We start from the raw sequence: 22,703 nt of genomic DNA on the forward strand, positions 1-22,703 counted from the left end.
TCAATGAGGAGGCAGCGGCCGCGGCGGAGCTCCGCACTCGCCGGGGGCAGCGCGGCGGGGCGGGGAGGGTCGGGGGGCGCCGCCGCCGCGCCATGGCGGGGCGCTGAGGGAGCGCCGCCCGGCAGCCGGCCCCGCCGCGGCATGGGCAGCCGCGGGGTCGTGCGATGAGCGCTGCCCCCCGCGCGAATATGGGCACAGCCGTGTCCAAAAGGAAGACGCTGAGGAACGAGGCCATGTCGTCGGTGGCGGCTAAAGTGAGGTGGGTGGCGGCGGGGCGGCGACGACCCCGGGCTCGGTGCGCCGACCCCCGGGCCCCGTCCTTCCCCCGGAGCCCTCGGGGGGCCCCTGCGGCCCCGCTGCGGCTGCCGGGCGCTCCCCGGCCGTGGGCGAGGTGAGCCGGAGCCGGGCTTCGGAGGAGCCGGGGGAGGATTCGGCAGGGCTGGGTGTCGGTGCTCTCAGGGAACCGGGAGCACGGTCAGGTTGCTCGGTGGGTTTCCTCGCCTCGCGTGCCACCCGCGTGTCCGAGGGCAGAGTCGGAGGCTTTCTTCAAGGGGGCTCCTGCCTCTGAGTGGGGGCCCACCCGCGTGGAAACCCGGACCCACCGCGTCTGCCCCATCCCGCAGTGTCCTCAGCCGCCACCCCGGCCGGCCAGGAGACCTGGGCTCCTCACTGCGCCTGTCCTGGTTCCGTGCCGTTTGTCCTACAGCGCTGAATTCCGCTTATTGTCTGGTCCCGGTGCTCTAGCATCGAGCGTAGGAGATCCTGGAAGATGTATCTGGGGCTTGATCATGCTTAAGTTTACAAAGCTACCGCAGACGAGCTTTGTGTCCGTGCCCTTTGCCTGGAAGGACGGCAGCGACCCTTCTGCCACGCTGCGGCGAGCGTCACGGTACCTGGGGCACGGGCTCGGCGGCCAGCCGCTCCCCCAGCACGGCCCTGTAACCGGTAGGTCTGTCAGAGCCTGCTACACCCAGGCAGGCTGAGAAAAATGGGAAGAAATAAACTTTTCAGCTGCGTTACATAACGCCTCCTTTGTGTTAGACAAAATTGCGTTAGAATAACCCGGAGTCGTGTGTAGGACTTGGTGCGTGCTGCTGAGAGATCTCAGTCACCTCGCTGAGGCTTTAACTCAGCATTATGGCATCTCTGCTGCGCCAAAAGGAAGGATATCGTCTCATGGCATGAGGGGAGCACATCCAAAGATGTCTATATGTTGCTGTCTGTTTGCGTTGTAAAGAAATCCGTCGTTCAGAGTCTGGAGTGCATCTGGAGAAAGCTGTCCAGGCAGAACCTGGAACTTTTCCCCACGTAATGCCGCACTGTGTTCGTAACTGCAAACGTGAGTGCTTTCAACGGTGTTCAAAGACTTGGCAGTGAAATTCCCTTTGGCAGATGTCAGCCAAGTGGATGTAAAGAAATGACACAAAATGCACCATAAATGTTGTAATGGGGCTCTGGGAGTAGGATTAGACAGGCAGTCACACAAACAACGTATTCTGTAATAGGCGAGAAGATTTCAAATGGTAGTGTGGGTGTTCGAGAGCAGCGAACGCGTTTTGAATACAAATGCCCGCATCAGGATGGGCAGATACTACTCGTGTAGTGTCTACTCTGCAGAGTCCAGGAGGTGTCTCGGGGGTTCTGGTCTGCCACGTACCTGCTGCGACTACCGGCGTGCTGCTGCTACGTGGGAGCTCGGAGGTGCCTGGTGGTGGTTTGACCAGGAAGGTTGGGTGAGTGGGCTTGGGCTAGGGAATGTAAGGTGTCTGAGGGGTGTCTGGTCACGTAGATTATAGCACAGGACAGGTGCTCCTCTGTCTCCACATTCGTGACCTGCCTTAGAAATGCCTCATGGCAAAAGCCTTCGGGGAGGGCAGAAAACGGGTTGAGAGCTCCCTGGGTTGTAGCTTTGTGTGAAGAGGGTGTTGGTGGGGAGCAGGCGCTGCTCGTTTGCCTCCATCCTGCCGCGCCAGGCATCTCAGCCCCTGGCTTGTGCAGTCCCAGCCACCCTCGGCATTTCTACAGCAGTGACGATCTGCCCGCTGAAGGGTTTCCTCTGGGCTTCCTGGGGCAGGCACATCCTCTCTGCCCTGCCCTGGGTCCTCCTCCATGCATCCTACGTGTCCTTCTTTATCTACGGAGAGGACTCTGCAGGACGGTAGGTAAGGCTACAGGGAGAGGCTACTCCGTCCTTCCCAGGAGGGCTGGGGACTTGGGTTACCTGCGCTGGTAACAGCGCTGCAATGATCGGGTCCCCTGCGCTTTTGTGTAGGCAGCTGTGGGATCCTGCTTTTATGCTGCAGGACACGCTCAGGGATTGTTTCTCTGCACCTTCCGAGCTCTGCCCTGTTAATATTTCACCTGGGGCAGGTGACTTTTTGAAAGGAGAAATCAGATCCTGAAATTTACTCTAAGTCCGAGCGGCCACTGATATATTTTTATTATGCATGGCTGGAGTATGTGTGCACATTTGCCCGTCCTACTGAGCAGGGAGCATCATTTGTTTGCTGTTGTGAGTAATGCGATTTAAGCAGAAGGTGCAAGCTCCCTAGATTCTTTAATTAAAATCTCTGCAGAGCATCTCAGGGGAGCCTCCTGTCCCAGGAGAATTAATTAAGCTCCATGCAGTTTGTTGTGTGTTAGGTCTTTTAAGTAGCTCTCAGAAATAACGGCGTAGTTGCTCGGTGTTAGCCCTGTTGAGGGCATCCGTGGTGTTGTCATCTTTGGTCTCTGTAGCCTTCTCCTCTCCTGAGAGAGCTGCACCACAGTGCACTCATCCTGCGGCCGGCGGCGCTGGCCTGGCGGTGGGGCTTTGCTCGGGTTTGAAGTGCGGGGACGTGAGATCTCGCTGTTGCGCTGCTTCCTTCCTTTGGGCTTTCTGGCCTTGCAGCTTCTGGGGCACAACACGGGTGGCAGGGATGGCGTGGTTGTCCTCGAGTCCCGACCTTGGTGCTGCCCATCCACTGGCAGCTCCCCGGCTGCTGCTGTTCTCGTCAGGGTCCTGGCCGAGAAGCATCTGACACGCTCTCCTTGGCTTCCTCAGCACGCTTTCAAGGGCACAGATGAGCCAAAGCCTTTAGAAACAGGCTGCCTCCATCCTTGTAGCCTCGGCCCTTACAGAACAGCACTGGCAGCCCAAATGTGGCAATAAACCAAGTCTTTCCCTTCAGGTCCACTTTGCATGGCTCTGTCCTGCAGCTTTCCTTGGGGAGGGTGTGATAATGTGGGCAAGTAAGACAGGAGACTTTTGCTGGGTGTTCCAGAAGCACCTCTCCTTGTTACAGTTGGCACGAGAAATACATGAATTGTGTGTACTTCATCTTACCCAGGACCTTGGCGTCTGGTCCAAGGTACCCCTTGGAGAGAGGAGGATTTGATCACACTTCCCCTCTGCTGACTAGAGGCGTCCAGAGGATGCCTTTAAACAAGGCTGTGAAGATCTAGTTGCTGAGAAAGGGCATACCTTATACCGACAAATGCTGAATGTGTGCCTTGCCTCAGGTTTCTTACCGCGTGAGTAATTTCTTGGCTTAGATCAGGGTTCTCCATGCAGTCTAGATTCCTTTTTTTCTGACTGTGAATTTTCCTGTGAATGGTACGAACTCTTTCATGTTTCGGTTACCTTCTTCTTCATCTTCTTCCCGCTTTGTCCTCGTTCCTCCTGCCAGAGCTTTGTGAACATAAATTCCCCCAAGACTGTGGGGACTTTAAGTTCCATCATTGACTTCTGATTTCCCTTTTTTGGATGAGAATTTTAAATTTTCCAGGTATGCAGATATGGCAGAAGACTAGTTTTTGTCGGGGTATTGTTACTATCAGGTTTAAACAACGTAGGCATCAACAGTCTGCAATGACTGAGCTGTTCGCAGTGGGCGTGCTGCCGGTGTTCCCCTCCCTGCCTGGTGGTGAGCAGGGCTGCTGCTGTAGGACGTGGGTCCTGCTGGGGCAGGAGGTCTCGCTCCCACGTTCCTGAGGTGCAGCACTGTCAGACACTGCCACAACAGATTCCTGCTCTGGGCAGTAAGTACTTCTGAGGATGCATAAGACGGTGGTGGATGTTCTTTATTTTCCCATGTAATCCTCCCAAATACTCTAAGTTTTGCTTATCCTGCAGCAGTGCTTGAAATGGAGTTATCACGGGGCTTTCATGTATCGCCGAGTGTTTCCAATACACATTTTTTCCTCTCAGTTCAGTGTCAGTTTAGCGGAGTGCATAAATTCGTGTGCATCAATTTCTCATAGCTGCCAGTAGGCATCAAGGCCCCCTCTATCCTGCTGATGTGATTATTTCAGAGACATAAAGGCTATTCCATGCTCATCACGTTGTAATTGATATCTCTGTTATTTGGCTGCTTTCCTCCTTCTAACAAATGTATGTCTAAATTTCTGTGCTTCGTTACAAGCTCTCAGTCTGTTTCTCTTCCAGACCTGAGTCCAGCTTTGGCACCTAGTGCACCGTGAGTACTGAGAAACGCCCACAGAGGGGCAGCTGCTTTTGCTGCCAGTGTCGCACTACCCCATCCCACCCTCCGCAGCCTGGAAGTCATTCTGATGGAGAAGCAGCCCGAGAAGATGGTAGTGTTCCCTCTGAGGCAGTGGCAGTCTTCTTTTTGCTGGTTATGGTCAATAGCGCAGCGTACGAAGGCAGCGGTCCCTGGTTGATGTCCTTCTGCTAAATGACACTGTACTGGCTGTGTTACGTGCAGGTCTGATCTGCCACCAAAATGAAAACCTCCCTCTAGATGAGTCAGGGCTGAACTTGTCATGCCATCAGCTGACTACATCTCAGTATTACCTGCTCGTTTGGATGCTGCTTTCGCAGGGTTATAGTTCCTCTGCTGTGTATCTGTAAGGCACCTTGCGCTTCATGTCACTTGGGTGAAGCAGGTTCCCTTCTTTTCTCTCTTACAAGTTAACTTGACCCAAGGTGTCTCGGCTCTGAGCCCAGCTGGATGGTTTCTGTCCAATCCCACGAGCAGGCTTGATGGGCTTTGGCGGTGGTGGCTGTGATAGCGGTGGCAGAATTGAGCTTAGGGAAAACCGCGATCATGCAGCCTGTGTTAATACTGCGTTAATACTGCGTGTTGATAAAAGAATGGGGTGAATAGAGCAGTTACCGTCTGTCTGGATTTTGCTCTGACTTTATTTCGATCGTGTCAGCAGAGAGATGAGGAGATGGTGTAAGTGGCACACTGATAATACTGGCAAACTGGGGTGACCGAGCGCGGTGAGGCAGGGAAGGAGCACAAAAGGCTTGGCAAAGCAAGGCCAGGCATAAGGAGCACGTGTGGCCATCAGAGTCCCCCTGGCAAAGGGCACATGCAGACATCTGCGGGAGATCTGCTGAGGCGCAGCCAAGGAGAAGCCGGTGGCACATGGGAGGCAGGAAAGTAGAAGGGAACCACTGAGATAATAGGCAAAAAATTAGTCTGAAGTTTGGAGTGTAATTGGCTGGAAAGCCCCCGATGCACACTGTTCTGTGCGGGCTTCTCTGGCTCATTGGCTGTCACTGGAGAACTGTGATCGAGTGTCCCTGGTCGTTTGCTCGTGGGTTGGCCAGCGGCGTGCGAGAGCAGTGGAGCAGCAGGGCCACAGCTGCAGGCTCAGCCTGGCATCAGCAGCAGCGTTTTGAGTAGCTCTCTACTCCTCGACTGGGCTTCTGCTCTGCGAGGAGAAGTCTGGGCAGTCGCCTGTTGTCAGGGGGGCTCTGGCATGCAGGATTCAACCCTCCTGCCTCTTCTGCCTGGGGAAATGGGAGGCTCTGGAGCACCTTTAAACTCGGGCTCTGGTTCTGAGCGATGCTGTTCTTGCCGTGGAACGAGTGGGAAGGAGGGCAGCAGCGCTTCCCTGGCTCCATGTTAGCCACCGGCAGGTTGGGACCCCACAGTCTGCAAGCTAAGGGTGAAGCCTTGGTTCAGATTTTAGGGCAGATGGGTTGGTAGAGATGAATGGAGGATAGCAATAGATGCTCTTGGAGCTTTTGAACTAGCTATAAACTAAGTTTTATCTTCATAGTTCAGAGTATATTTATGCATAGATCCCTGTGCTCTCTCACTGATAATTTGCTCATTATTATTGTTCTCCATGGAGTGATTGCTGATGCACGAGAGAAACTTCAAAGTCTTTTCCAAGGATAGAAGTGTCCCGTTGTCCTCACTGGAGAGATGTTGGAAGTCCCTAGCCCAGCCTTCCGCTGGAAGCAGAGCTGTTTGCAGTGCTAAGTGAGACCAGCCGTGGCTTTTGGCTGAGCCTTAGCCCCTTTTGAGCTGGAGTGTGGGAGCAGCTCAGGAGGAGAGCCTTGGCCTGGTGGTGCCACGCTCCAGCTCCCAAATTTGCATTTGTCTGTTGTCCCAAGACCAAGTCCTGCGTTTTGCCCTGATGGAAAGGTAACGGGGACAAGGAACAGCCATGAGGCACTTGTCCTCCCAAATGGGTGAACCATGACAGTCATCCCTTCGTGCTTTGTAGATGGCTGCACTAATTGTACAGCTCCTCCGTGTGACACAGCCTGTGCGTGACCGTCTTGGGGGGCGTGTAGGCACTGGGCAAGACAGTTTGGGCAACTGCCACCTCAGGCTGGTGTCTAAAGGTACAGCCTGGTACTAGACGGGCAGGAGTCTGGAAACAGAAGAGCCTCAGCTCCGTATGTTAGCCTATAATGACGCAGAGGTTAAACCTCGCTTCTTGCACAGCTCCAGCTGCACCGCTCCAAAGCGTTTTGCACTTGGCTGTGCTGAAATTCAGTCCCAGAGAGATTAAATTGCTCTCTTTCTTCATCGTTCATATCGATCCCCTTTGCTGGCTGTGGATGACAAATGGACTTCCCACTCCTTCCAGCCCTAGTCGCTATGGGAGATGCCTTTTAGCTTTTTTCATCTTTGCCCCTTTGGGAGGGGACGTATAAAAGCAGCAGGAGAAAATCCTGGCTATCCAGACTGGGGTATAGTGCGGCGTTGGGTAGCAGAGCAGAAGGTTGTTTTGGAGGTCAAAGCCCTTCTGCACTTAGGCATTGAGTGGCCTTTCTGAGCATGGCCTTTTGGTGCACCGTGAGCCGGAGGGGGGTTTTCTGTGGCTGAGCACCCCTGAAGGAGGAGGCTGGTGGACGTGATGCTGTGGCACAAAGAGTCTTCCCTATTGCCACGTCTTCATCGCCTCCCCCTGCAAGAGATGCCAGCGTGCTCACAGGCTGAGAGTACTCATCTTAGCTTCCCAAGGAGGGGGGTGCCTGTTTGATCCCGGTGTTATATTGGGGAATGCATGCCTTGACCTTCCCTTTCATGTGTGGGCTGAATGCAGAAAGCTTTTCCCAGGTTGAAATATTCATAGGTTTGCTGCCTTACGTAGGCCTTGATGTGTAATAAGGGTTAAGCTCACCCTGCCTGGTTGAGTATGAATATATTTCAGTAAAATCTGTCATCCGTGGGACCTAAATCCGTCGGAGAACAGGGAACTGCTTTTGTGGAGTCTCTCAAATAAGGTTGTCCAGTAATCCTGATGTAGTTAGCGCTTGAGAATTTAGGGTCAAGGCAGGTGAAATGGGTGTTAAGATGAATATCTGAGCTGTGATTGCTCACAGATGAGAGCATCCAGAACCAGAGTAGAAAGGCAGATGGGGGTGATGGTTGGGACGGAGATACCTTCTCCCCTGGGCTGCAGGGAGGAGTTTCACTTGGACAGGGTGGCTAGAGGCAGTGGTCCAGTTCCTAGCTGGGAGATAAAGGCACCACAGAAATCAGACCAAGTTTAGCACAGGTGCATTTCATCACTTTCAGTCTTAGCAGAGAAATTGAAGGCTAAACCAGTCCTGTCTTTGTAATCCAACTCTGTTTAAGGAAATGCTTTGGCCAGGGGAAAACTGAAGCGCGTTAATGGGGTAGCCTGCACCATTACTGCAGCTTGTTTAAGTTGGTGTCACCTGAAGCTGAGGGAAAGCAGCAGTGTGTATTGAACTGTTCCTTCTTTCTTTGGCATTTAACCATTACTCATCTCTTTTTTTTCTCTTCTCATTGCCTTCTGTGGTGCTTGGATGTGCAGAGCGGCAAGGGCTTTTGGAGAATATCTTTCACAAAACCACCCCGAAGGCAGAAATGGCTCAGGTAAGAGTTTGCAGACATGCCTTGTTTGTATCTGTATGTGCATGCACCTATTTATTAATAGGCCTTAGAATTAAAGTACATTGATTTATCATAAAGGGTTAGCGTGAGATCTCGGCTGCAGAGAGACAGGAGTCACCCTCTGGATCTGTGTGACGCCCTGGAGGAGGAAAGGCAGCTTGGTGACCCAAGTGTTGGGTGGGCTGTGGGGACAAGTTCAGTCTTAGTGGAGCTGTCCCTGTCCCCTGTCATAAACTCGCCCCTAGAGCTGACGTCCTTGGAAGAAACTTAAGCTGAAGAACGAAAGACCACACTGCACAAGACTTCTGCACTGGTTTGACACTCTTAGGTCTTAATTTCAGTGGGGAATAAAAAAAAAAAGTGATTTCTGGTGTGTTAGCTGACTTGCGTAGTATGTGTTCTGCAATCTGCCTTTGCTGGCAAAGGTAACCTTTGGATTTGTTCCCAGGGTTTGCTTCAGCAGGGGTTAAAAAGCGATTTGTCTCCTCTAGTTGAGGACACCAGCATATGCTAGCTAATGTGTTAATTTCTTAGATACAGAAATTGTCCCTGTCAGCCTATGATGAGTTCTACTTGATGGACGGGGGTCATGAGGGAAACTCACTTGGCTTGTAACGGGGCTGTGCCTTCTCAGCGAGGAAAGAAAATGCTTTGCAGACATTAAATTCACTACAAAAAATCCATTAGAAAATCCTGTGGAATCCATGGAAAATCCTGTGTGAACGGATAATAGCTTGTTCTATAACATTAACAACTTTATCCCCTGTAAGAGTTTCAGATAGAATGCAATGTAGAGTGACGTTATCATTTTATGTAAACTGTAAATGTGTGTTTATTTAGACCTCTACAGGCAGGAAAAGCTTCTTACTCGGAGAGCAAGAGTAAGGTCACTCTAGTGTGTGACAGCCTGGTGAAGGAGTCCCTGCCTTTTTTCTTGGGTCTGTGCTGATGACCTTCAAGTTGTCCTTGGCTGAGTTGTGCTAGCTTTGTGAATGGAAGGGCTTTTAAACAATGTACTGCTGTTTTCTCTGATATTATTTTCAGGCTTGGAAAACTCCAGCGACACATTGCTTGTTAACAGCATTTGATTTAAGAACAACCTGTGGTGATGGGAGAGGAGAAAGGGTAGGAAAAGGTTGGGGTTTAATGTAGCTGAGATGTGGAGTCTGAGGCAGGGGGAAGGAGAGGGTTGGAGAGGAGAAGGAGAGGAAGGACAGCCTGCAGAGACAGGCCAGGCAGATCTGAGGAGACTTCCCAGAATGGCAAAGCAGACTTTATGGTGGCCATTTTTGCAGCTGCTTTTGTCAGCTGGAGCCTTTGCTGGTCCTTTCCTGCAGGCAAAACAAGAATTCCTTTTTGAATGCAAGTGAATTTAGTTGCCGTAGTTAAGAATTGAGCAGAGACAGGTACATGTGGATATACCAAAATTCTTACGGGATCTGTCAGTATTAAATTGGAAATAAATCAGTAAAATTCCCTAGAAATGACTCTGAGTGTTTATAGAAGAAGAAAAAAAATTTTATCACTTCTAAAGGCATCTTTTGAAATTCTGCAGCATATAATTTAACACAGTCTGTAGCATTTCTTTATAAATAACTGTGGTAGGAAGGCTGCTATTCTATAAAAACGTTGAATGTAGAAAATCTGTCTCCCTTTTGTTCATCCCAGTTGTGCAATAAGAGAGAACTCAACTCTTTCCTTCCTGCAGAAATTCCATGCATCTCAGTGTTGCTTTGCAACTTTCTGAACACTTCACCTTTGGCTCAGCTGTACGATTAGCTTCGATCCGGTGACTCCCACGGAACAAATGAAGGATGTCTTTGACACTAGTTGAAGATGTAGCACATATCTAGGAGTACCTGAATCTGCTCCAACTCTCCAGCTGGGCTGAAGGGAGCAGGGAAGAAGCACTGTCGTGGCTGCACCCGCCCACTGGTATCCTGTAGTTAATCCCACTTGCATGTGTTGGTGGCTTAGGTCCAGGAAGCTCAGCACACTGAAGAACAGAGCCCTCAGTGCCTGCGTGTCTCTGCTGGTAGTGCTCTGGGCTTCTACCATGAGCGTCTTTACCTGGTGGCACAGGCCTGCGTTCTGCTGCAATAACCCCAGCTGTGTGTGTGGCTGCTCCCTGCACTGTCAGCAGACTGCAGCAGGGATTAAGGCTCTAGCCTAAATGTGAATGGGAGGAGACAGGCTTTGACTTCAGTAGTTTATTGTCCGGAAAGAAAAAAAAAAACAACAACTTTTAAGCAGCTACTGAGTGGCGTTTAAAGTCATTGTTGAATGCAGTGAGGGAGAGGGATGGTGGTTTTTGAGGAGGAAGGGCAAGGTGACAGAGCCATCAGTGGGACAGCAGAAAAGGAGGGAAGGGCAGGATCCTCCTCTTCTGCAGATCCAGGAGGTAGAACCCTCTCCCCTCCCTGCAGAGGGGCTGGCAGAGGGACAAGTCCTCATGCAGAAAATGAGGTGGGTGTGAGTCCGGGATGCCACTTCTTTTGCTGCTTTACCTGTTGATTCAGCTCCTAGGCAGAAGGGAGGAGCTCTAACTCCCAGGGCAGATGCAGGAGACCCACCATCTGCGTGGAGATGCCAAGTGTGCAGAGGCTGCCTCAAACTACTCCATTTCTGCTGCACTTTGTTCTCCGAGGATCATCCGTTCTGGTTTGACTTTTGTATCTTCAGAGTCCCTTGAGGAAAAGGGGATAATATAACAGCTTTTGTAGTCTCACCTCTTACTTCACATTGCCCTACAGATCAAAGAGCTTTTTTCTTTGGTGATAAGTTTTATGCCCCAGAGTCTATCTCTAGTGGCTCCTTTGGAGTGCTTGTGTGTGTGCATGTGGCAGAACGGCTTTGAGAAGTTAGAAACAGAGAACTACAGAGGGATTGTATAGCAGCAGGATGGGCCAGCTGCCATGTCCGAGCATTTTAATAAGGGGTGATTTACTTGCAGGGCTGTTTGACTTCTGTTCTCAATAAAATTGCAGTCTGTCCGTGCTTTACTTCTGTCACTAGGGCAGTGGGTACAGAATTGAACGTCAGTACAAGACAAAGAGGACTGCGGGGTGTACCTGTAGCAAGAAAAGGGTGAGGGAGAGTATTGTTGGTTACGGCTTCTGATTTTTCCTGATGTGAGGCCTGAGAACTTCATGGTTCAGAAATACTGTGTAACTAGCCCTAGGAACTCATTGTCTTATTCTGGAGGACGTTTTTCCAGGTCACTGGGGAGGAACACTTACCTCTTCTCCTCTGTTGCTTGGCTTGGGGTACTCTGACTGTGTTCTGTCTGGTTATAGCACGGGTGGCAATATACTGTTTTCTTCTCTTCGCTTCCCTTTTGCAGCAGGCCTGGCAGTGGGATATGTGTTGCTGTCAGAGGACTTGGCCCCTGGGGATTGCTCTGTTTTTTTCTTTTTTCCCATTGATCCTTAGGTTATTTTGTGGAACTGGGGGCAGGGGGGGGGGGGGGAAAGGAAGGTTGGGCTCTGCCGCAGCTGAAAGGACACGGATCTGTTAAGGGGCTGGTGCAGAGGTGTTAATGCATCTCCTGCCTCTCTTCTTTGCTGCCTTATTCATGCAGACTGAAGGTCTGGAAGGGCTCCCAAGAAGAGTGCTCTCTCACGTTCAGCATTCATTCTGACTACAGGGCTGTTGTCAGAGTCCTCGCTGACTCTTGTAGCTTTCTGGCACCTTCCAAAGACTTTCCATCTTGTCTGTGGAATGACTTTAGTGTAGGAGTGGGTGTCCCTAGGGGCAGACCTAGAAGACAGACAGGGAGAAGGATTAAAATGTTGTAAAAGGTGAATGTAAAAAGGCTGGAGATAGTAAAATGTGTAAGAAATAATCACTCAGAGGCTCACCAGTGCTCATGGGGTAAGAAGTTTTTGGAGATACCCAGAGTCTCCTTCTCCCATTGTAAGCATCAGAGACCCCCACACTGAGGTACCAGTTTAAATTCCTTTATACCCATGGACTGGAACTGTGAGGGGAAGCAGATGCCCAGGACGTGGAGCAGTAAAGTTAAAAACGATGGCAAGTGGAGCACTTGAGATACCTCTTCCTGCCTGGGGGGAGCAGTGATGCATCCCAGTGAGGTGGGATTCAGACACAAGGATCCTTTGCAGAGGGAAGGAAGGAGCTGTGCTGGTGCTTCTTAACCAGGCAGCTTCTGTTTTGCTGAGCTGGGTTGTTTGGAGGGCAGCTGCTGCTGGCGGAGCACTGGGGCTGTCTCTGGAGGATACAGCGCTGGGCTGCCCCACTGTAAGCTGCCTGCTATGGGCAAGCCGTATGTGAAAGGCTCTGGGAGCAAGGGAGAGAAAGATCCCAGCAAGTAAAAGGTGTCCTTAGTGCTGCAGAGGTGATGGGCCTTGGGCCAGAGCTGCCTAGCAGATCTTGACTCAAATTCACTGTGGTTATTAGCAAAACCAGTGTGACTACTCCACGTGCTTTGCATCAGCGCGGACCAAAATGGGTCGTTACCTGAAACTGGAAGAAGCTTCTTTTTAAGTTCAAAGAAGCCATCCTCGCTTCTTACCTTTATTTGTGCACTACGCTTCAGCCAGCAGTGAAAACACTGAAAACATAAGGAGAAATGGGCAGCTCACAGCCTTCCTCGAGCCAGGTTAGCAATGGGTAATGATGGCAAGAGAAGTCTATGTTTGCTGAGGCTACTGTGCCACGTGCATGCACTTCATTGAAGCAAACGCCTGTGTTCGCACCTTGATCTTCAGAGGAACGGGTGTGAGCGTGTGCGGAGAGCAGCAGCCGTGTGGCAGAGAGGTTTCATGCTGTCAGGGAAGTGCAGTAGGTTTCTCACACTGCCAGGAATTTACGGTGAGCTTGAGAAGCTCCGGTGTGAGGCTTTGCAGGCGCTTCAGGTCCAGTGAGCACCCTGTGAGCTGTGCTTTCGATGAAGCTGGGGCTGTGGTCTAAGAGCCCCTTCAATGAGCCGATGTTCGGGCCGTGGGGCTGCCAGTGGGGCCTGATTGAGGGTAAGTCTGCCTTTTCCTCCATGGCTTCCCCTGTTCCCCGGATGGGTCCCAGCCGTGGGCCTGGCCCTGCAGCCTGACCTGCTGCAGGGGTGGAGTGGGGATGCGAAATCTCATCCCTGCAGGTTTCGGGCTGCTTCTGGCATCAGCCTGCACGGCTGTGGTGTGGATGTGTCCTAAACCTGGCGCAGAATGTGTTGGTGCCCGTACGGTGACTGGGAACGAAGCTCGGGGAGTTTCCATGGAAATGCAGAGGCGCTGGCGGTAGCTACCTCTTGCTCCCTGGGGTCATGCCTCACACGAACCACTTTCGTCTGCTTGTGCTGACGTTACAGGCCGGGCTAGGAAGCTACTGAGAGTGTAACTGTGAGGCAATGTCAGCAGCGTCGGTTTGTTTTCTAGACCCGTTTCAGCTCAGAAGTCTGATTGGAACCATCTTGTCATATTTAAGTGACCGCCAGTTGTCTCAGCTGTTCCCTCGCAGAAGCAGGCCTTGCCTTTTCCTGTGGTTTTGCTGAGAAGTGCGTACAGTCGGGGTCAGAGCGCCCGGTAATGTCGTGGTGGGGCTGGCTTGGTCAGGCTCCGTAACCCCGTGCTGGGCATTGCCCTTGTCACAGCCGTGCTGCTCTTGTCATACCTAACCAGCAGCTCACCAGCTACCGAGCAGCTAAAATGCTTCTCTGACTTGTTAATAATTGTTGTCTCCATGTTAACCTCCCTGCCTCATGTTTCAATATTTGGAATAAGTTTCCTGCTGTTTTTTCTCTTTCATTTACCATGACTGTTCAGGCCTGCAGTGGGGTGCAGTCGGCTGCCCGTCCGTCCCTGTGCTGGTTGGGCCGCGATGCGGTACGTTAGCAGTTTTGGGAAGGACAGAGCTGACACGGTGGGGAGCTTTGTGTTGCAGCTACAATGCCGCCTCTGTGCCCTGTGAGGAGAAGACCTGACAGTGTCAGAGCAGGCCTGAGGGCAGTGGCAGGCATATGGGATGCATCAGAACTGAAACTGCAGGACAACCTGCTCGGCCTTGCTGGTTGAAAAGCTGTTACCCTATTTGCAGTGCCGTAGGCTCTAGCCAGCTCACCCATCTGCCCTCTCTTTGAAGGTGTCACCTGGACTCCTTCTGGTGTAAAATAAAAATAATAAAAATAAGTGTGTTAATCTCATTTCTCCTGCTGGAAACAATACTGCAAGTCCATATTGTGTACATGTGAAATCTTTCTATTCATCTTCAGTGGCTGCGTATCAGGTGTGGAGGGGTCTAGCTGAGGTGGAGCAGGGAAGAGGGAACTGGCTCTCTGAACTGTATTTTTCTGAGATGACAGATGTATTTTTAATGGAGTTTATCTAGATTCCCCTTTGCCACTCCGCTTCCAGTGTTGGAGCTGAGGTTTTAAATCTAAGGTGCTTTAATCATCAGATTGGCTGCTAAAAACAGTAATAAATTTGGGGCTATTTTTTTAAGCTTCTGTCTATGCCTTGTGGATATATTCTGCCTTGATTTATAAACTTCTCATCCCATGAGGTTACAAGGCAGCCTGCGTCAGATACGAGCTTGGCTCAGTGAGCATCTCCACTGTTGTGAATAGGCATCAGTCAGCTGAGGCTTACCCCAGCGTGTTACCTCTTCTCTAGAAATGCCCTGATAGGGAAAGAAAATGCAAAAGCCTTTTGTTGGTTACCTGGGTCAGGGCACGTGCTCGAAATACTCACAGTACATTCTTTAGCATTCAGTAACTATCTAATAGTAATTAAGTGCCTACTCATCAGGAACTGCATGCACCAAAAATATGGATTCTTTTTTTCCCCAAGGTATTGCTGACTGCTGTCAGCGGCCGTGTGTTTGGCCATACATATTCTCTAATGACTGCGTTGGGCAGCGCTGTGCGCAAGACGGAGAAAGAAAGACTATAAAGGAGCAAGTGAAGCCTGTGAGAAGTGTGTTCAAGTAAACTGCAAGAGGAATGAGAGGTGGGTTGGCTCCCAGGACTGGACTGTTGAGCCCCCAGCCCTGGACAGCCTGTTAGACTTAGCTCAGGTGGGCGTGGAAGCAATGAAAATATGATGCAGATGTTTGTTACCAATAGACACGTGATCAGTAGTGGAAAACGTGTTGGTCTGCTTACCTCCCTGCATCTCGCTGTTAAATATCTCAGGCACAATAAATCCTCGCAGAGCACAAATATGGATGAAAAGAAATCCGCTTAAGAGCCCTGATTTGTCTGCTCCAAGGTAGTGTTGCAGCTGTGCGAGGCAAACGTGCTGTTGCTGAAAGCAGTCGGGAGAGCAGCGTTGTTCCTGGGGAGGGCACGGTGCCCTGGGCTGGCGTGGCAGTGTGGGGGAGCAGCTGGCAGTGGGAGAGGTGGCAAGAGCAACGTGCGAGTGAAGTGGAACGGAGCAGCAGTAAGCAGGCAGTGTGTTAACAGCAGTCTGCTTCAGCTGGCTCTTGGAAGGCAATTCCAGTTATTGCTGAAGTCCCCTGTTACAGTTTCTCAGTTCTCTTCACTAACCGTCTCTGTGCCTCTGATTTAATTCAGCATTGATTTCTGGACCAGCTGGGCTTCTTCTCTAGCAGAAGCAAACTATTAACCTTAAATGCCATGGTGGAAGCAGTTGCAGTGCTCTGGCACCTGGATCCAGTTCGTTGCAAGGATAGATAAGGGAATCGGTCGCTTTTACCTGGTAACATCTCATGTGCTGGTGCACATGAACACGTGTGAACTCCCTGGAGCAAGCGCATGTTCATTTTGGGAGGCCAAGAGTTGGTTGCGATGCGTGCTTGAAGATCTTTGTTTTTTCCTTTATACATATTTTTGTAGATAAATTCTTTATTAATAAAGGTCTTGAATAAAGCTTCACGTTCCCTTTACACATGAAGTTGTTTCTCCAGCGTATAGGTATTGAAGGTGCTAAATTCACTGAAAAGAAATAAGTATCCAGTTGTTTGACCCAGAGAAAACATAGGAGTGGTAGTAGACCTTTGTGGTGTTTCACCACGAAAACTCCTAGATAAGAACAAGTGAAAACACCTTGAGAAGGGGACAGGTAGGGTAGGAAGAAAAGATTATCCTCACGTTCTGCAGACTAGATCAGACAGGCAGCTTCTCAAATATATCCAGTGAAGAACTGTAAAACTGCCATGATTTCAGTAAAAAGTTGTCTCTTACTTGAAACCTGTCATGTCCCATTTACATCTGTAAATTTTGTGGAGCCCAAACAGCGCTTAGGAAGCTGAGATTGCAGTTGGTCTCTCTGCACTTGCAGTCATCAGCATTTTCAGACCTGCTATACTCTGGGCACTTTGTTTTCCCCGTGATGGCTGTGGTGTAAGAACCTGAACAAAAGGCCTCACGTTTCAGACTCTTTGCAGTACCATTTGCTGTCAGATACCAGAGCTCAGAAGTGGCTGGTTCTCAAAGTCAAACACCTGACATGTTTTTAGCACGGGAGGTGTGATGCTGTCAGTGCATGGATAGAGCGCATAACCCCGTGTCTTTCCTCTTGTGGTGCTGTGCGTCCTCCATAGAAATATTCATTTTAGGAGGAACAGGGCCAGCTGTCAGCCAGTGTTTTGTGGTGTCTTAAGAAATATGTAGCGTCATTATGCCTGCACAGATGGGTAAGTTCGACAAGATGAGATAAGTACCTAGAACTGGCCTTTGTTTTTAATTTAAAAAATGGTGTTCTTGGCACTATTAGTCAGCACAGATATTGGCAGACCCTGAAGAGTTGTATGCCGGTGTTTTCCCAAGACGTGCCCTCTCTAGAGCACAGTTAGATGTGGGACTGGAGAGGGTCTGAGTCACTGGAGGACAAATGTGGTGTCCTGCTGCCTCTTAAGGGGTGAAAAGTAATTGGAGCTACTTTGGAGCCCGTGGCTGCTTACTGCACTGGTTGGTCTGCGACACCATATCACGCAGCTGCCAGCACTCAGTGGCCAAGCTGTTGAGCAACAGCTGATGGAGCAACTTCTTCCACTTGAATGGTAGGGCTTGAAAATGTTCTGGTGGTGGCCCTTGCAGTCCCTGCGGCTCTCCTCCTGGGGGAGGTACAGATGTCCGTGCTGCCTCTGGGCAGGGGACTAAGGGTGAAGTAGACCACTGCCCACCTTTCATATTTTACCTGGACAGTATCAGTGAGGTGCATGACTCCTCGCTACACTCAGGCATGTGTTTTGGACTTCATGTGAAGTCTGGAAAGACAGCATCAGCTGTAGGTTCAAGGGCACAGATCTCCCTGTAGGACTCCTACGGGCTCCTTCTCCTGGCCCGCTCAAGTAGAGTCACAGAGCTGCCAGTCGTGTCAGCCTAAACGGTCCTGACAGTCCCTTCTGGAGCAGAGAGGCCAGGGACATATTTATCTCTTTGTGGTGCTGGGGGAAGTTGTATCTCGAACAGAAAAACGAGAGAAGGGTGGCACGCTGTACCAGTACCAGCTACATTCAGTTCGGTCTCAGCTGCAGGTGGAACACCAGGAGAGGCTCTTGGCGATGTGAGCACCACCCAGGCTGGGCTTCAAATTCAAGAGCTGGTTGTGTACGTCCTCAGCTTGGGAGGGCTCTTTTCAGAGCAGCACGGGAGCGCTTTATAGGAAGCATAATGTGGCAGCAGTGCAAGCTCCATGTTGCACGTGTGAGAGCAGGCTTGTTCCGAGGTAGCTTGTCTCTTCCTCCCTCATCTCTCCATGGCCAGCCAAAAGGTAGCCAAACCTCAGGTTGTTGTCACGTCCTTCCAGATCATGGCTCAGGAGCTAATGGAAGGATATTCGTTAAATAGCTGGTGAAGTAGAGGCTCGGGTTTGCTTTCTGCTTCTGTTTGCAATGCTGCTGTCTGTGCTGGACGCTAATGATTTTATTTTTTCTGGGGGTAGTAGTCACATGAATAATGCATTCCCTGCTGAGCCTTTTTAACAGTCCCCTAGCTGCTTCCCATCTGAAGGGAAGTGTAAGAGGTAATTAGCAGCCACTTGAAAAAAGGATTAGCAGGTGGGTGGGAGCTACTGTTGGGTTCATGCATGGAATTGCCATGGAAATGCTGAGATTTCCTGGCACTTCATCCACTGTGTGGGCTCCAAAGATAGTTGCACTCATGGGCCTCTCTCCTTTCGATCTCACTACCCTACAAAGGGAGCGGCTGCATTTTCCTTCCGGACAGCTTCTGCAGGCGGTGCTATCGCCATCTGCACGCACGATGAAGCCTGCTATAACCATGGGTGCTGTGGAGAGTGGGGCGCTGTGTTGCAGCTGTCAGCTGAAGTCTTTTTGCATTTCTTTCATGTCAAACCAATAGGCAGAAAAATAGGAAAAAAAAAACCAAAAAACAGTGGTTTGCCCCTTTTAGTTTAAAAAATAATAATAAATTGGTGCACAAAGAACATTCAGCATGTGTGACTTCTTACAGAAAATGATGCTGGCCCTTGTCCTGCAACCCTTCCCCCGCTCAGCAGCCCATCTGTGGCTAAACCCATGAAGTAGACTGGACTGCACAGCTGAACAAGGGCTGTTTTGCACATAAGTCATTTCAGGCTGTGCACCAAGAGCTGCATTTGCTTCTAGCCCCATCTTGTATGGTGGCCACGTACAAGCTTGAAATATGGGGCATATCTGTGAGGAATATCTCTCATTTCAGTGAGAGTTCTGGAGTACGAGTTCTGGAGGTCTTCAAGGCTATGGGCACACATTTGTCATAAAAGGTTCCTCGGGGGGAGCCTACCATCTCTCTCTCCTTTCCCCTTTCTGTAACAGCCTCCTGAATGTGTCAGTGTCTGGGGTGCTTTGGTGTGAAGCAGTAAAGTGTGCAATTTGTTTCAGATCACCTGTTAGCAGACTCCTATATCGGCCAGGAGGACTCCCCCGAGATGCAGCAGGCAGCACAGAACAAGCGCAGGCTCTCCGTCATCTCCGATGGCAAGTTTGAGAGGAGCTTCTCTGAGGAGCAGACAGAGAAGATGCCAAGCGAGGGACCGAAGCCACGGGTCTACACGATCTCCGGCGAGAGGCCGATGCTGTCAGACCACGAGAACGAAAGCATGGAACTGGTGGTGATGAAGGGGGCTGCCCAAGAGGAATGCCACCACGGCCACCATGCGCACAGCGCTGGCGGCTCTCACGGCGTCAGCAGGCACTGCAAGGGCTGGCCGGGCAGCCGGCAGGGCTCCAAGGAGTGCCCAAACTGCTCGCGGCTTGCTGCCCCTTCCCATCATTCCTTTGACCTGGAGCAGCATCAATCCAGTGAGACTGGGTGGCACAGAAAAAGGCTGGAGAGGATGTACAGTGTCGATCGAGTGTCTGGTAAGTAAAGGCAAGTGCTGGATGCTGGAAGGACACAAAGGGACGCGTCAGCACGTGTGAAGGGTGACACCTGTCTCTTTCCAGCGTGGCGGTGTCATTGCCACGTGCCTTGAGCTGGGCCCCGTAGTGTTTCCCCTTCAGCTCCTTGCTGGTACCTTGTACCAGCGTCCACTAAGAGGGATTGTCAGAGTGGGAGTCTACAATGAGCTGAGCTCCGTTTGAGGCCAGCTCGTCCAAGCCCCATCGTCTCTGCTCATCAGCAGCACACGAGCTGGGTGCTTTTCCCAGTGGCTTGGTGCACCTTAGTGAGGGCGATCTCTGTGGGCTCCCTTTCTGTTGAAGGAAGAGCAGGAGAGGAGGGGCTGTGTCAAAGCACCTGCAGTTTTTTTGCTCGTCCAGCAGGCCGTTCAGGGCAGGACTCTATCCTTTGCCTCGTTTGGGGGTTGAGGCAAGTGAGACCCTTCTGAATGTGCCAGGGTGCTCAGAGGGAGCCTCAAGCTCAGGTAGATCATTCTGTACCATGTTGCATCCCCAAAATGCTCATCCGTGTGGCTGGAAGCAGTTTAGCAAGGTCCCTCACGTAGTGCCACCTCAGTCTTTCCATAAATAATAGCAAATAATACTGGACTTTTTCCCACACTTACTATCCATTTGCTGAATGTTTTCAGGGACTTTGGATTGTAATTGTTTAATTACATTAAAAAATTCCTGATCATGTTTAAAAACTTAACCATTAATCAAATATTTGTCACAATCTATGCACTTTGAATTATAAGCTAGAACACAGTCCATCTTTGTCAGCTCTATATGTGGCTGGCCAAGTCTGACCAAATTTGTCTGATTTTTTTAATGCCTATATATATTTTTTAGGTAAACACACATCAAGGCTTTTAGAGATGAGCGTCCAGCCAGGGAATGTCATTGTTTTCCCCTTGAAAAGATTTAGGTAGAGTATAAGGACTGTGGAAATCCCACTGTACACCTTTCCTGGGTTCACAGTGATACTTACTGCCGGTAAAATTACAGCAAGCTTGGGTTCTGGACTGTAATTTCGCAGTTGGATGCTTAGAATTACATAACTAAATTCATATATGGGTTAATCCTAAAGAAATAAAATTAAAAAAAAAATTAAAAAAATTAAAAAAAAAAAGAATTAAAAAATAACTGATAATCAAATGTACAGAACACCTCGAGTCCAACTAACTTCTGTGTGTAATTTCAACCACTGTTTCTCTGTTTGTACCCTATGATTTTGAGGCTTCACCTCAGACACTACATGTACAGTTTAGAATTTCTTATTTTTATTGCTGAAGTACAGGAAAAATCTTTCTCCTTTTCTTGCATGTTTTACAATCATATGTGTTTTACCAGTTGAAAGATGGCTCTGCAGATGATGACACAGACAGAATCTTGTTTGAATGTAGAAGAAGAAAGCCCTATCAGTCATAGCCTTTCAGGAAAGAGATCACAATCCCAGGGGCTTGGTCTTGTGGAGGTGAGGGTGCTAAGTTGAATAATTTGCAGCCTCATAACACGTTCTGAATTAAGAACGTGAGTATTTCTGGTTCTGGTGTTGAAAGACTTCTGTTGAAAGCTTTCCTGAACAAATCAAAATTGTACTCTGTGCTGTGGGACCGAAGCAGGTCGCTTGATACAGAGCCAAAGGAAGGCTCCGGATTGCTAATGGAGAAGTTTAATTCCTTGTAGCTGAAGCCGAACTTTGCTGGAAAAAACATGATCTAGCAAATGCTACAGAGAGATGCCATGCTGCAGTTCTGAGACTTGGGGTCTGTAATATGCATTTTCAACTAGGCAGCAGTTTTCATTAGGGCTGTAGATTGTGTTCTGAAAATACAGCAGAGTAGTTGCTTAAATGGGAACAAAGTAGATAGTGCTGAACCTGCAGATGCCTCCATGAATATTTCACATTTTGTACGGGCAGGCAATGGCCACCCGCTGTGCTTGTCCCCAGCATCTGAGCGCTTGCACGTGTGGCTGCACTGGCAGCACTGTGCCTCTGAGACCAAATCCTGTCCTAGCACTGGCATCGCGGGCTGAAAGTTTTCTCGACTTGGTCTCATTTGCTCAGTCTGTCCAAGCAATGTTGCTCAGGGAGCAAAAAGATTGAGAGACTTGAGTTGCACATTTACAGCAGGTCGCGAGAAATGTTTCTTGGAATGTCCTTCATGCATGGCTAGCAAAGAAATCAGAGCAGAGATGAATGGAGCTGAGAGAGAGACTGATTTCCCCCGAGATTTGTTTTCCAATGCTGCTTTCTCCATTTGGATTGACATGACATGTTATTGCTGCAAACCAACACTCATGGCAGTTAGGCCAGATTGGCATAATTTAATATGGATTTTTATGCTGAGTTTATGACGCCTAACACCATTCAAGAAGCACAAGCTGTTGTCTCCTGTGCTGCACCCAGCCTCTGATACAAACACATCCACTCACGGACAGAGGTGCTGAGATTTCCATGCAGCCTGGCAGGTGCTAGAAATGCTGATATGGTGTCATCATTCCTTCAGTCTTACCCGTGGTTCCTTGGCTATTTCATCCCAGCTGATGATAACAAGAAAGGAGAATGAGATGTTCTACTTAGCCAAAAAGGAGCCTCCTACCTGCACCTGGAAGCAGAACAGGTATAATCTTGCAGATGAGCTCTGGAGTTGTGCTCTGCGCCCTAGTCCCCAGCTGGGTGCTTCTCTGCTCCTGCTCCACCTCTGGCTGGTAGAGAGGCACCTCCGAAGGGTCACAAATCCTTTTACTCTCCATTAAATACTGTGGGTAGGGGAGAGACATTTTTATTAGGTTGACTTCCCTCTGTCAGAAGAGGAGAGGAGGCTTCCAGCCATAGTCCAGAGAGCACCTCACGAAGATATTAGCTGCTGCTCATAAGCTCTGCTTTGAATCAAAACTAGTGACTTAAAAGATGTAAAACGTATTAAGAGGTTGTAGTCTTTTGAGATGTGTAGTCCCTGAGAATTCTGTACAGAACTGTTGGCTAAACGAGAATTTGTACTATTTCTCCTCCTTTGCTGCTTTTGTGGGTTTGAGGCTTTAAACAAATAATTCATTTGCATTCTGAGCTGTTTTGCATTTCTTCTCTAGCTGGTTTTTGGAGGAGAGCAAGCAGAGGAATTTCATAATAAGTATTTAACATACTAGAATTCAGACTTCATTTAGAATATTTATTTCCTTAGGGTGCCTTTATACAAGGCTTGACATAAACTGTTAGCTGAGAAGGAGTGTCTGTTACAGCTTCCTGTGTAATTTCTAAGAAGCTCCACTTCAAAGGCAGTCTCCCCA

The 22,703-nt window shown here is 49.8% G+C and overlaps 1 protein-coding gene across 6 annotated transcripts in view; it reads left to right on the forward strand.

The window, feature by feature from the left end:
• Positions 1-22,703, forward strand: part of NSMF (NMDA receptor synaptonuclear signaling and neuronal migration factor) — a 50,373-nt gene continuing 27,670 nt past the window's right edge. For 2 of the 6 annotated variants that reach the window (XM_083807294.1, XM_083807296.1), the window contains exons 1-3: positions 1-259; positions 8,035-8,096; positions 18,912-19,391. In XM_083807294.1, coding sequence (XP_083663420.1) covers positions 165-259; positions 8,035-8,096; positions 18,912-19,391 — 637 coding nt within the window. In that variant the 5' untranslated portion in view covers positions 1-164. The remainder of the gene's footprint in view (positions 260-8,034; positions 8,097-18,911; positions 19,392-22,703) is intronic. The other 4 variants (XM_083807295.1, XM_083807297.1, XM_083807293.1 and 1 more) reach the window with 3 other exon arrangements.

This window comes from Anser anser (genome assembly GCF_964211835.1).
Source record: "Anser anser genome assembly, chromosome: 21".
NCBI classification, from domain to species: domain Eukaryota; kingdom Metazoa; phylum Chordata; class Aves; order Anseriformes; family Anatidae; genus Anser; species Anser anser.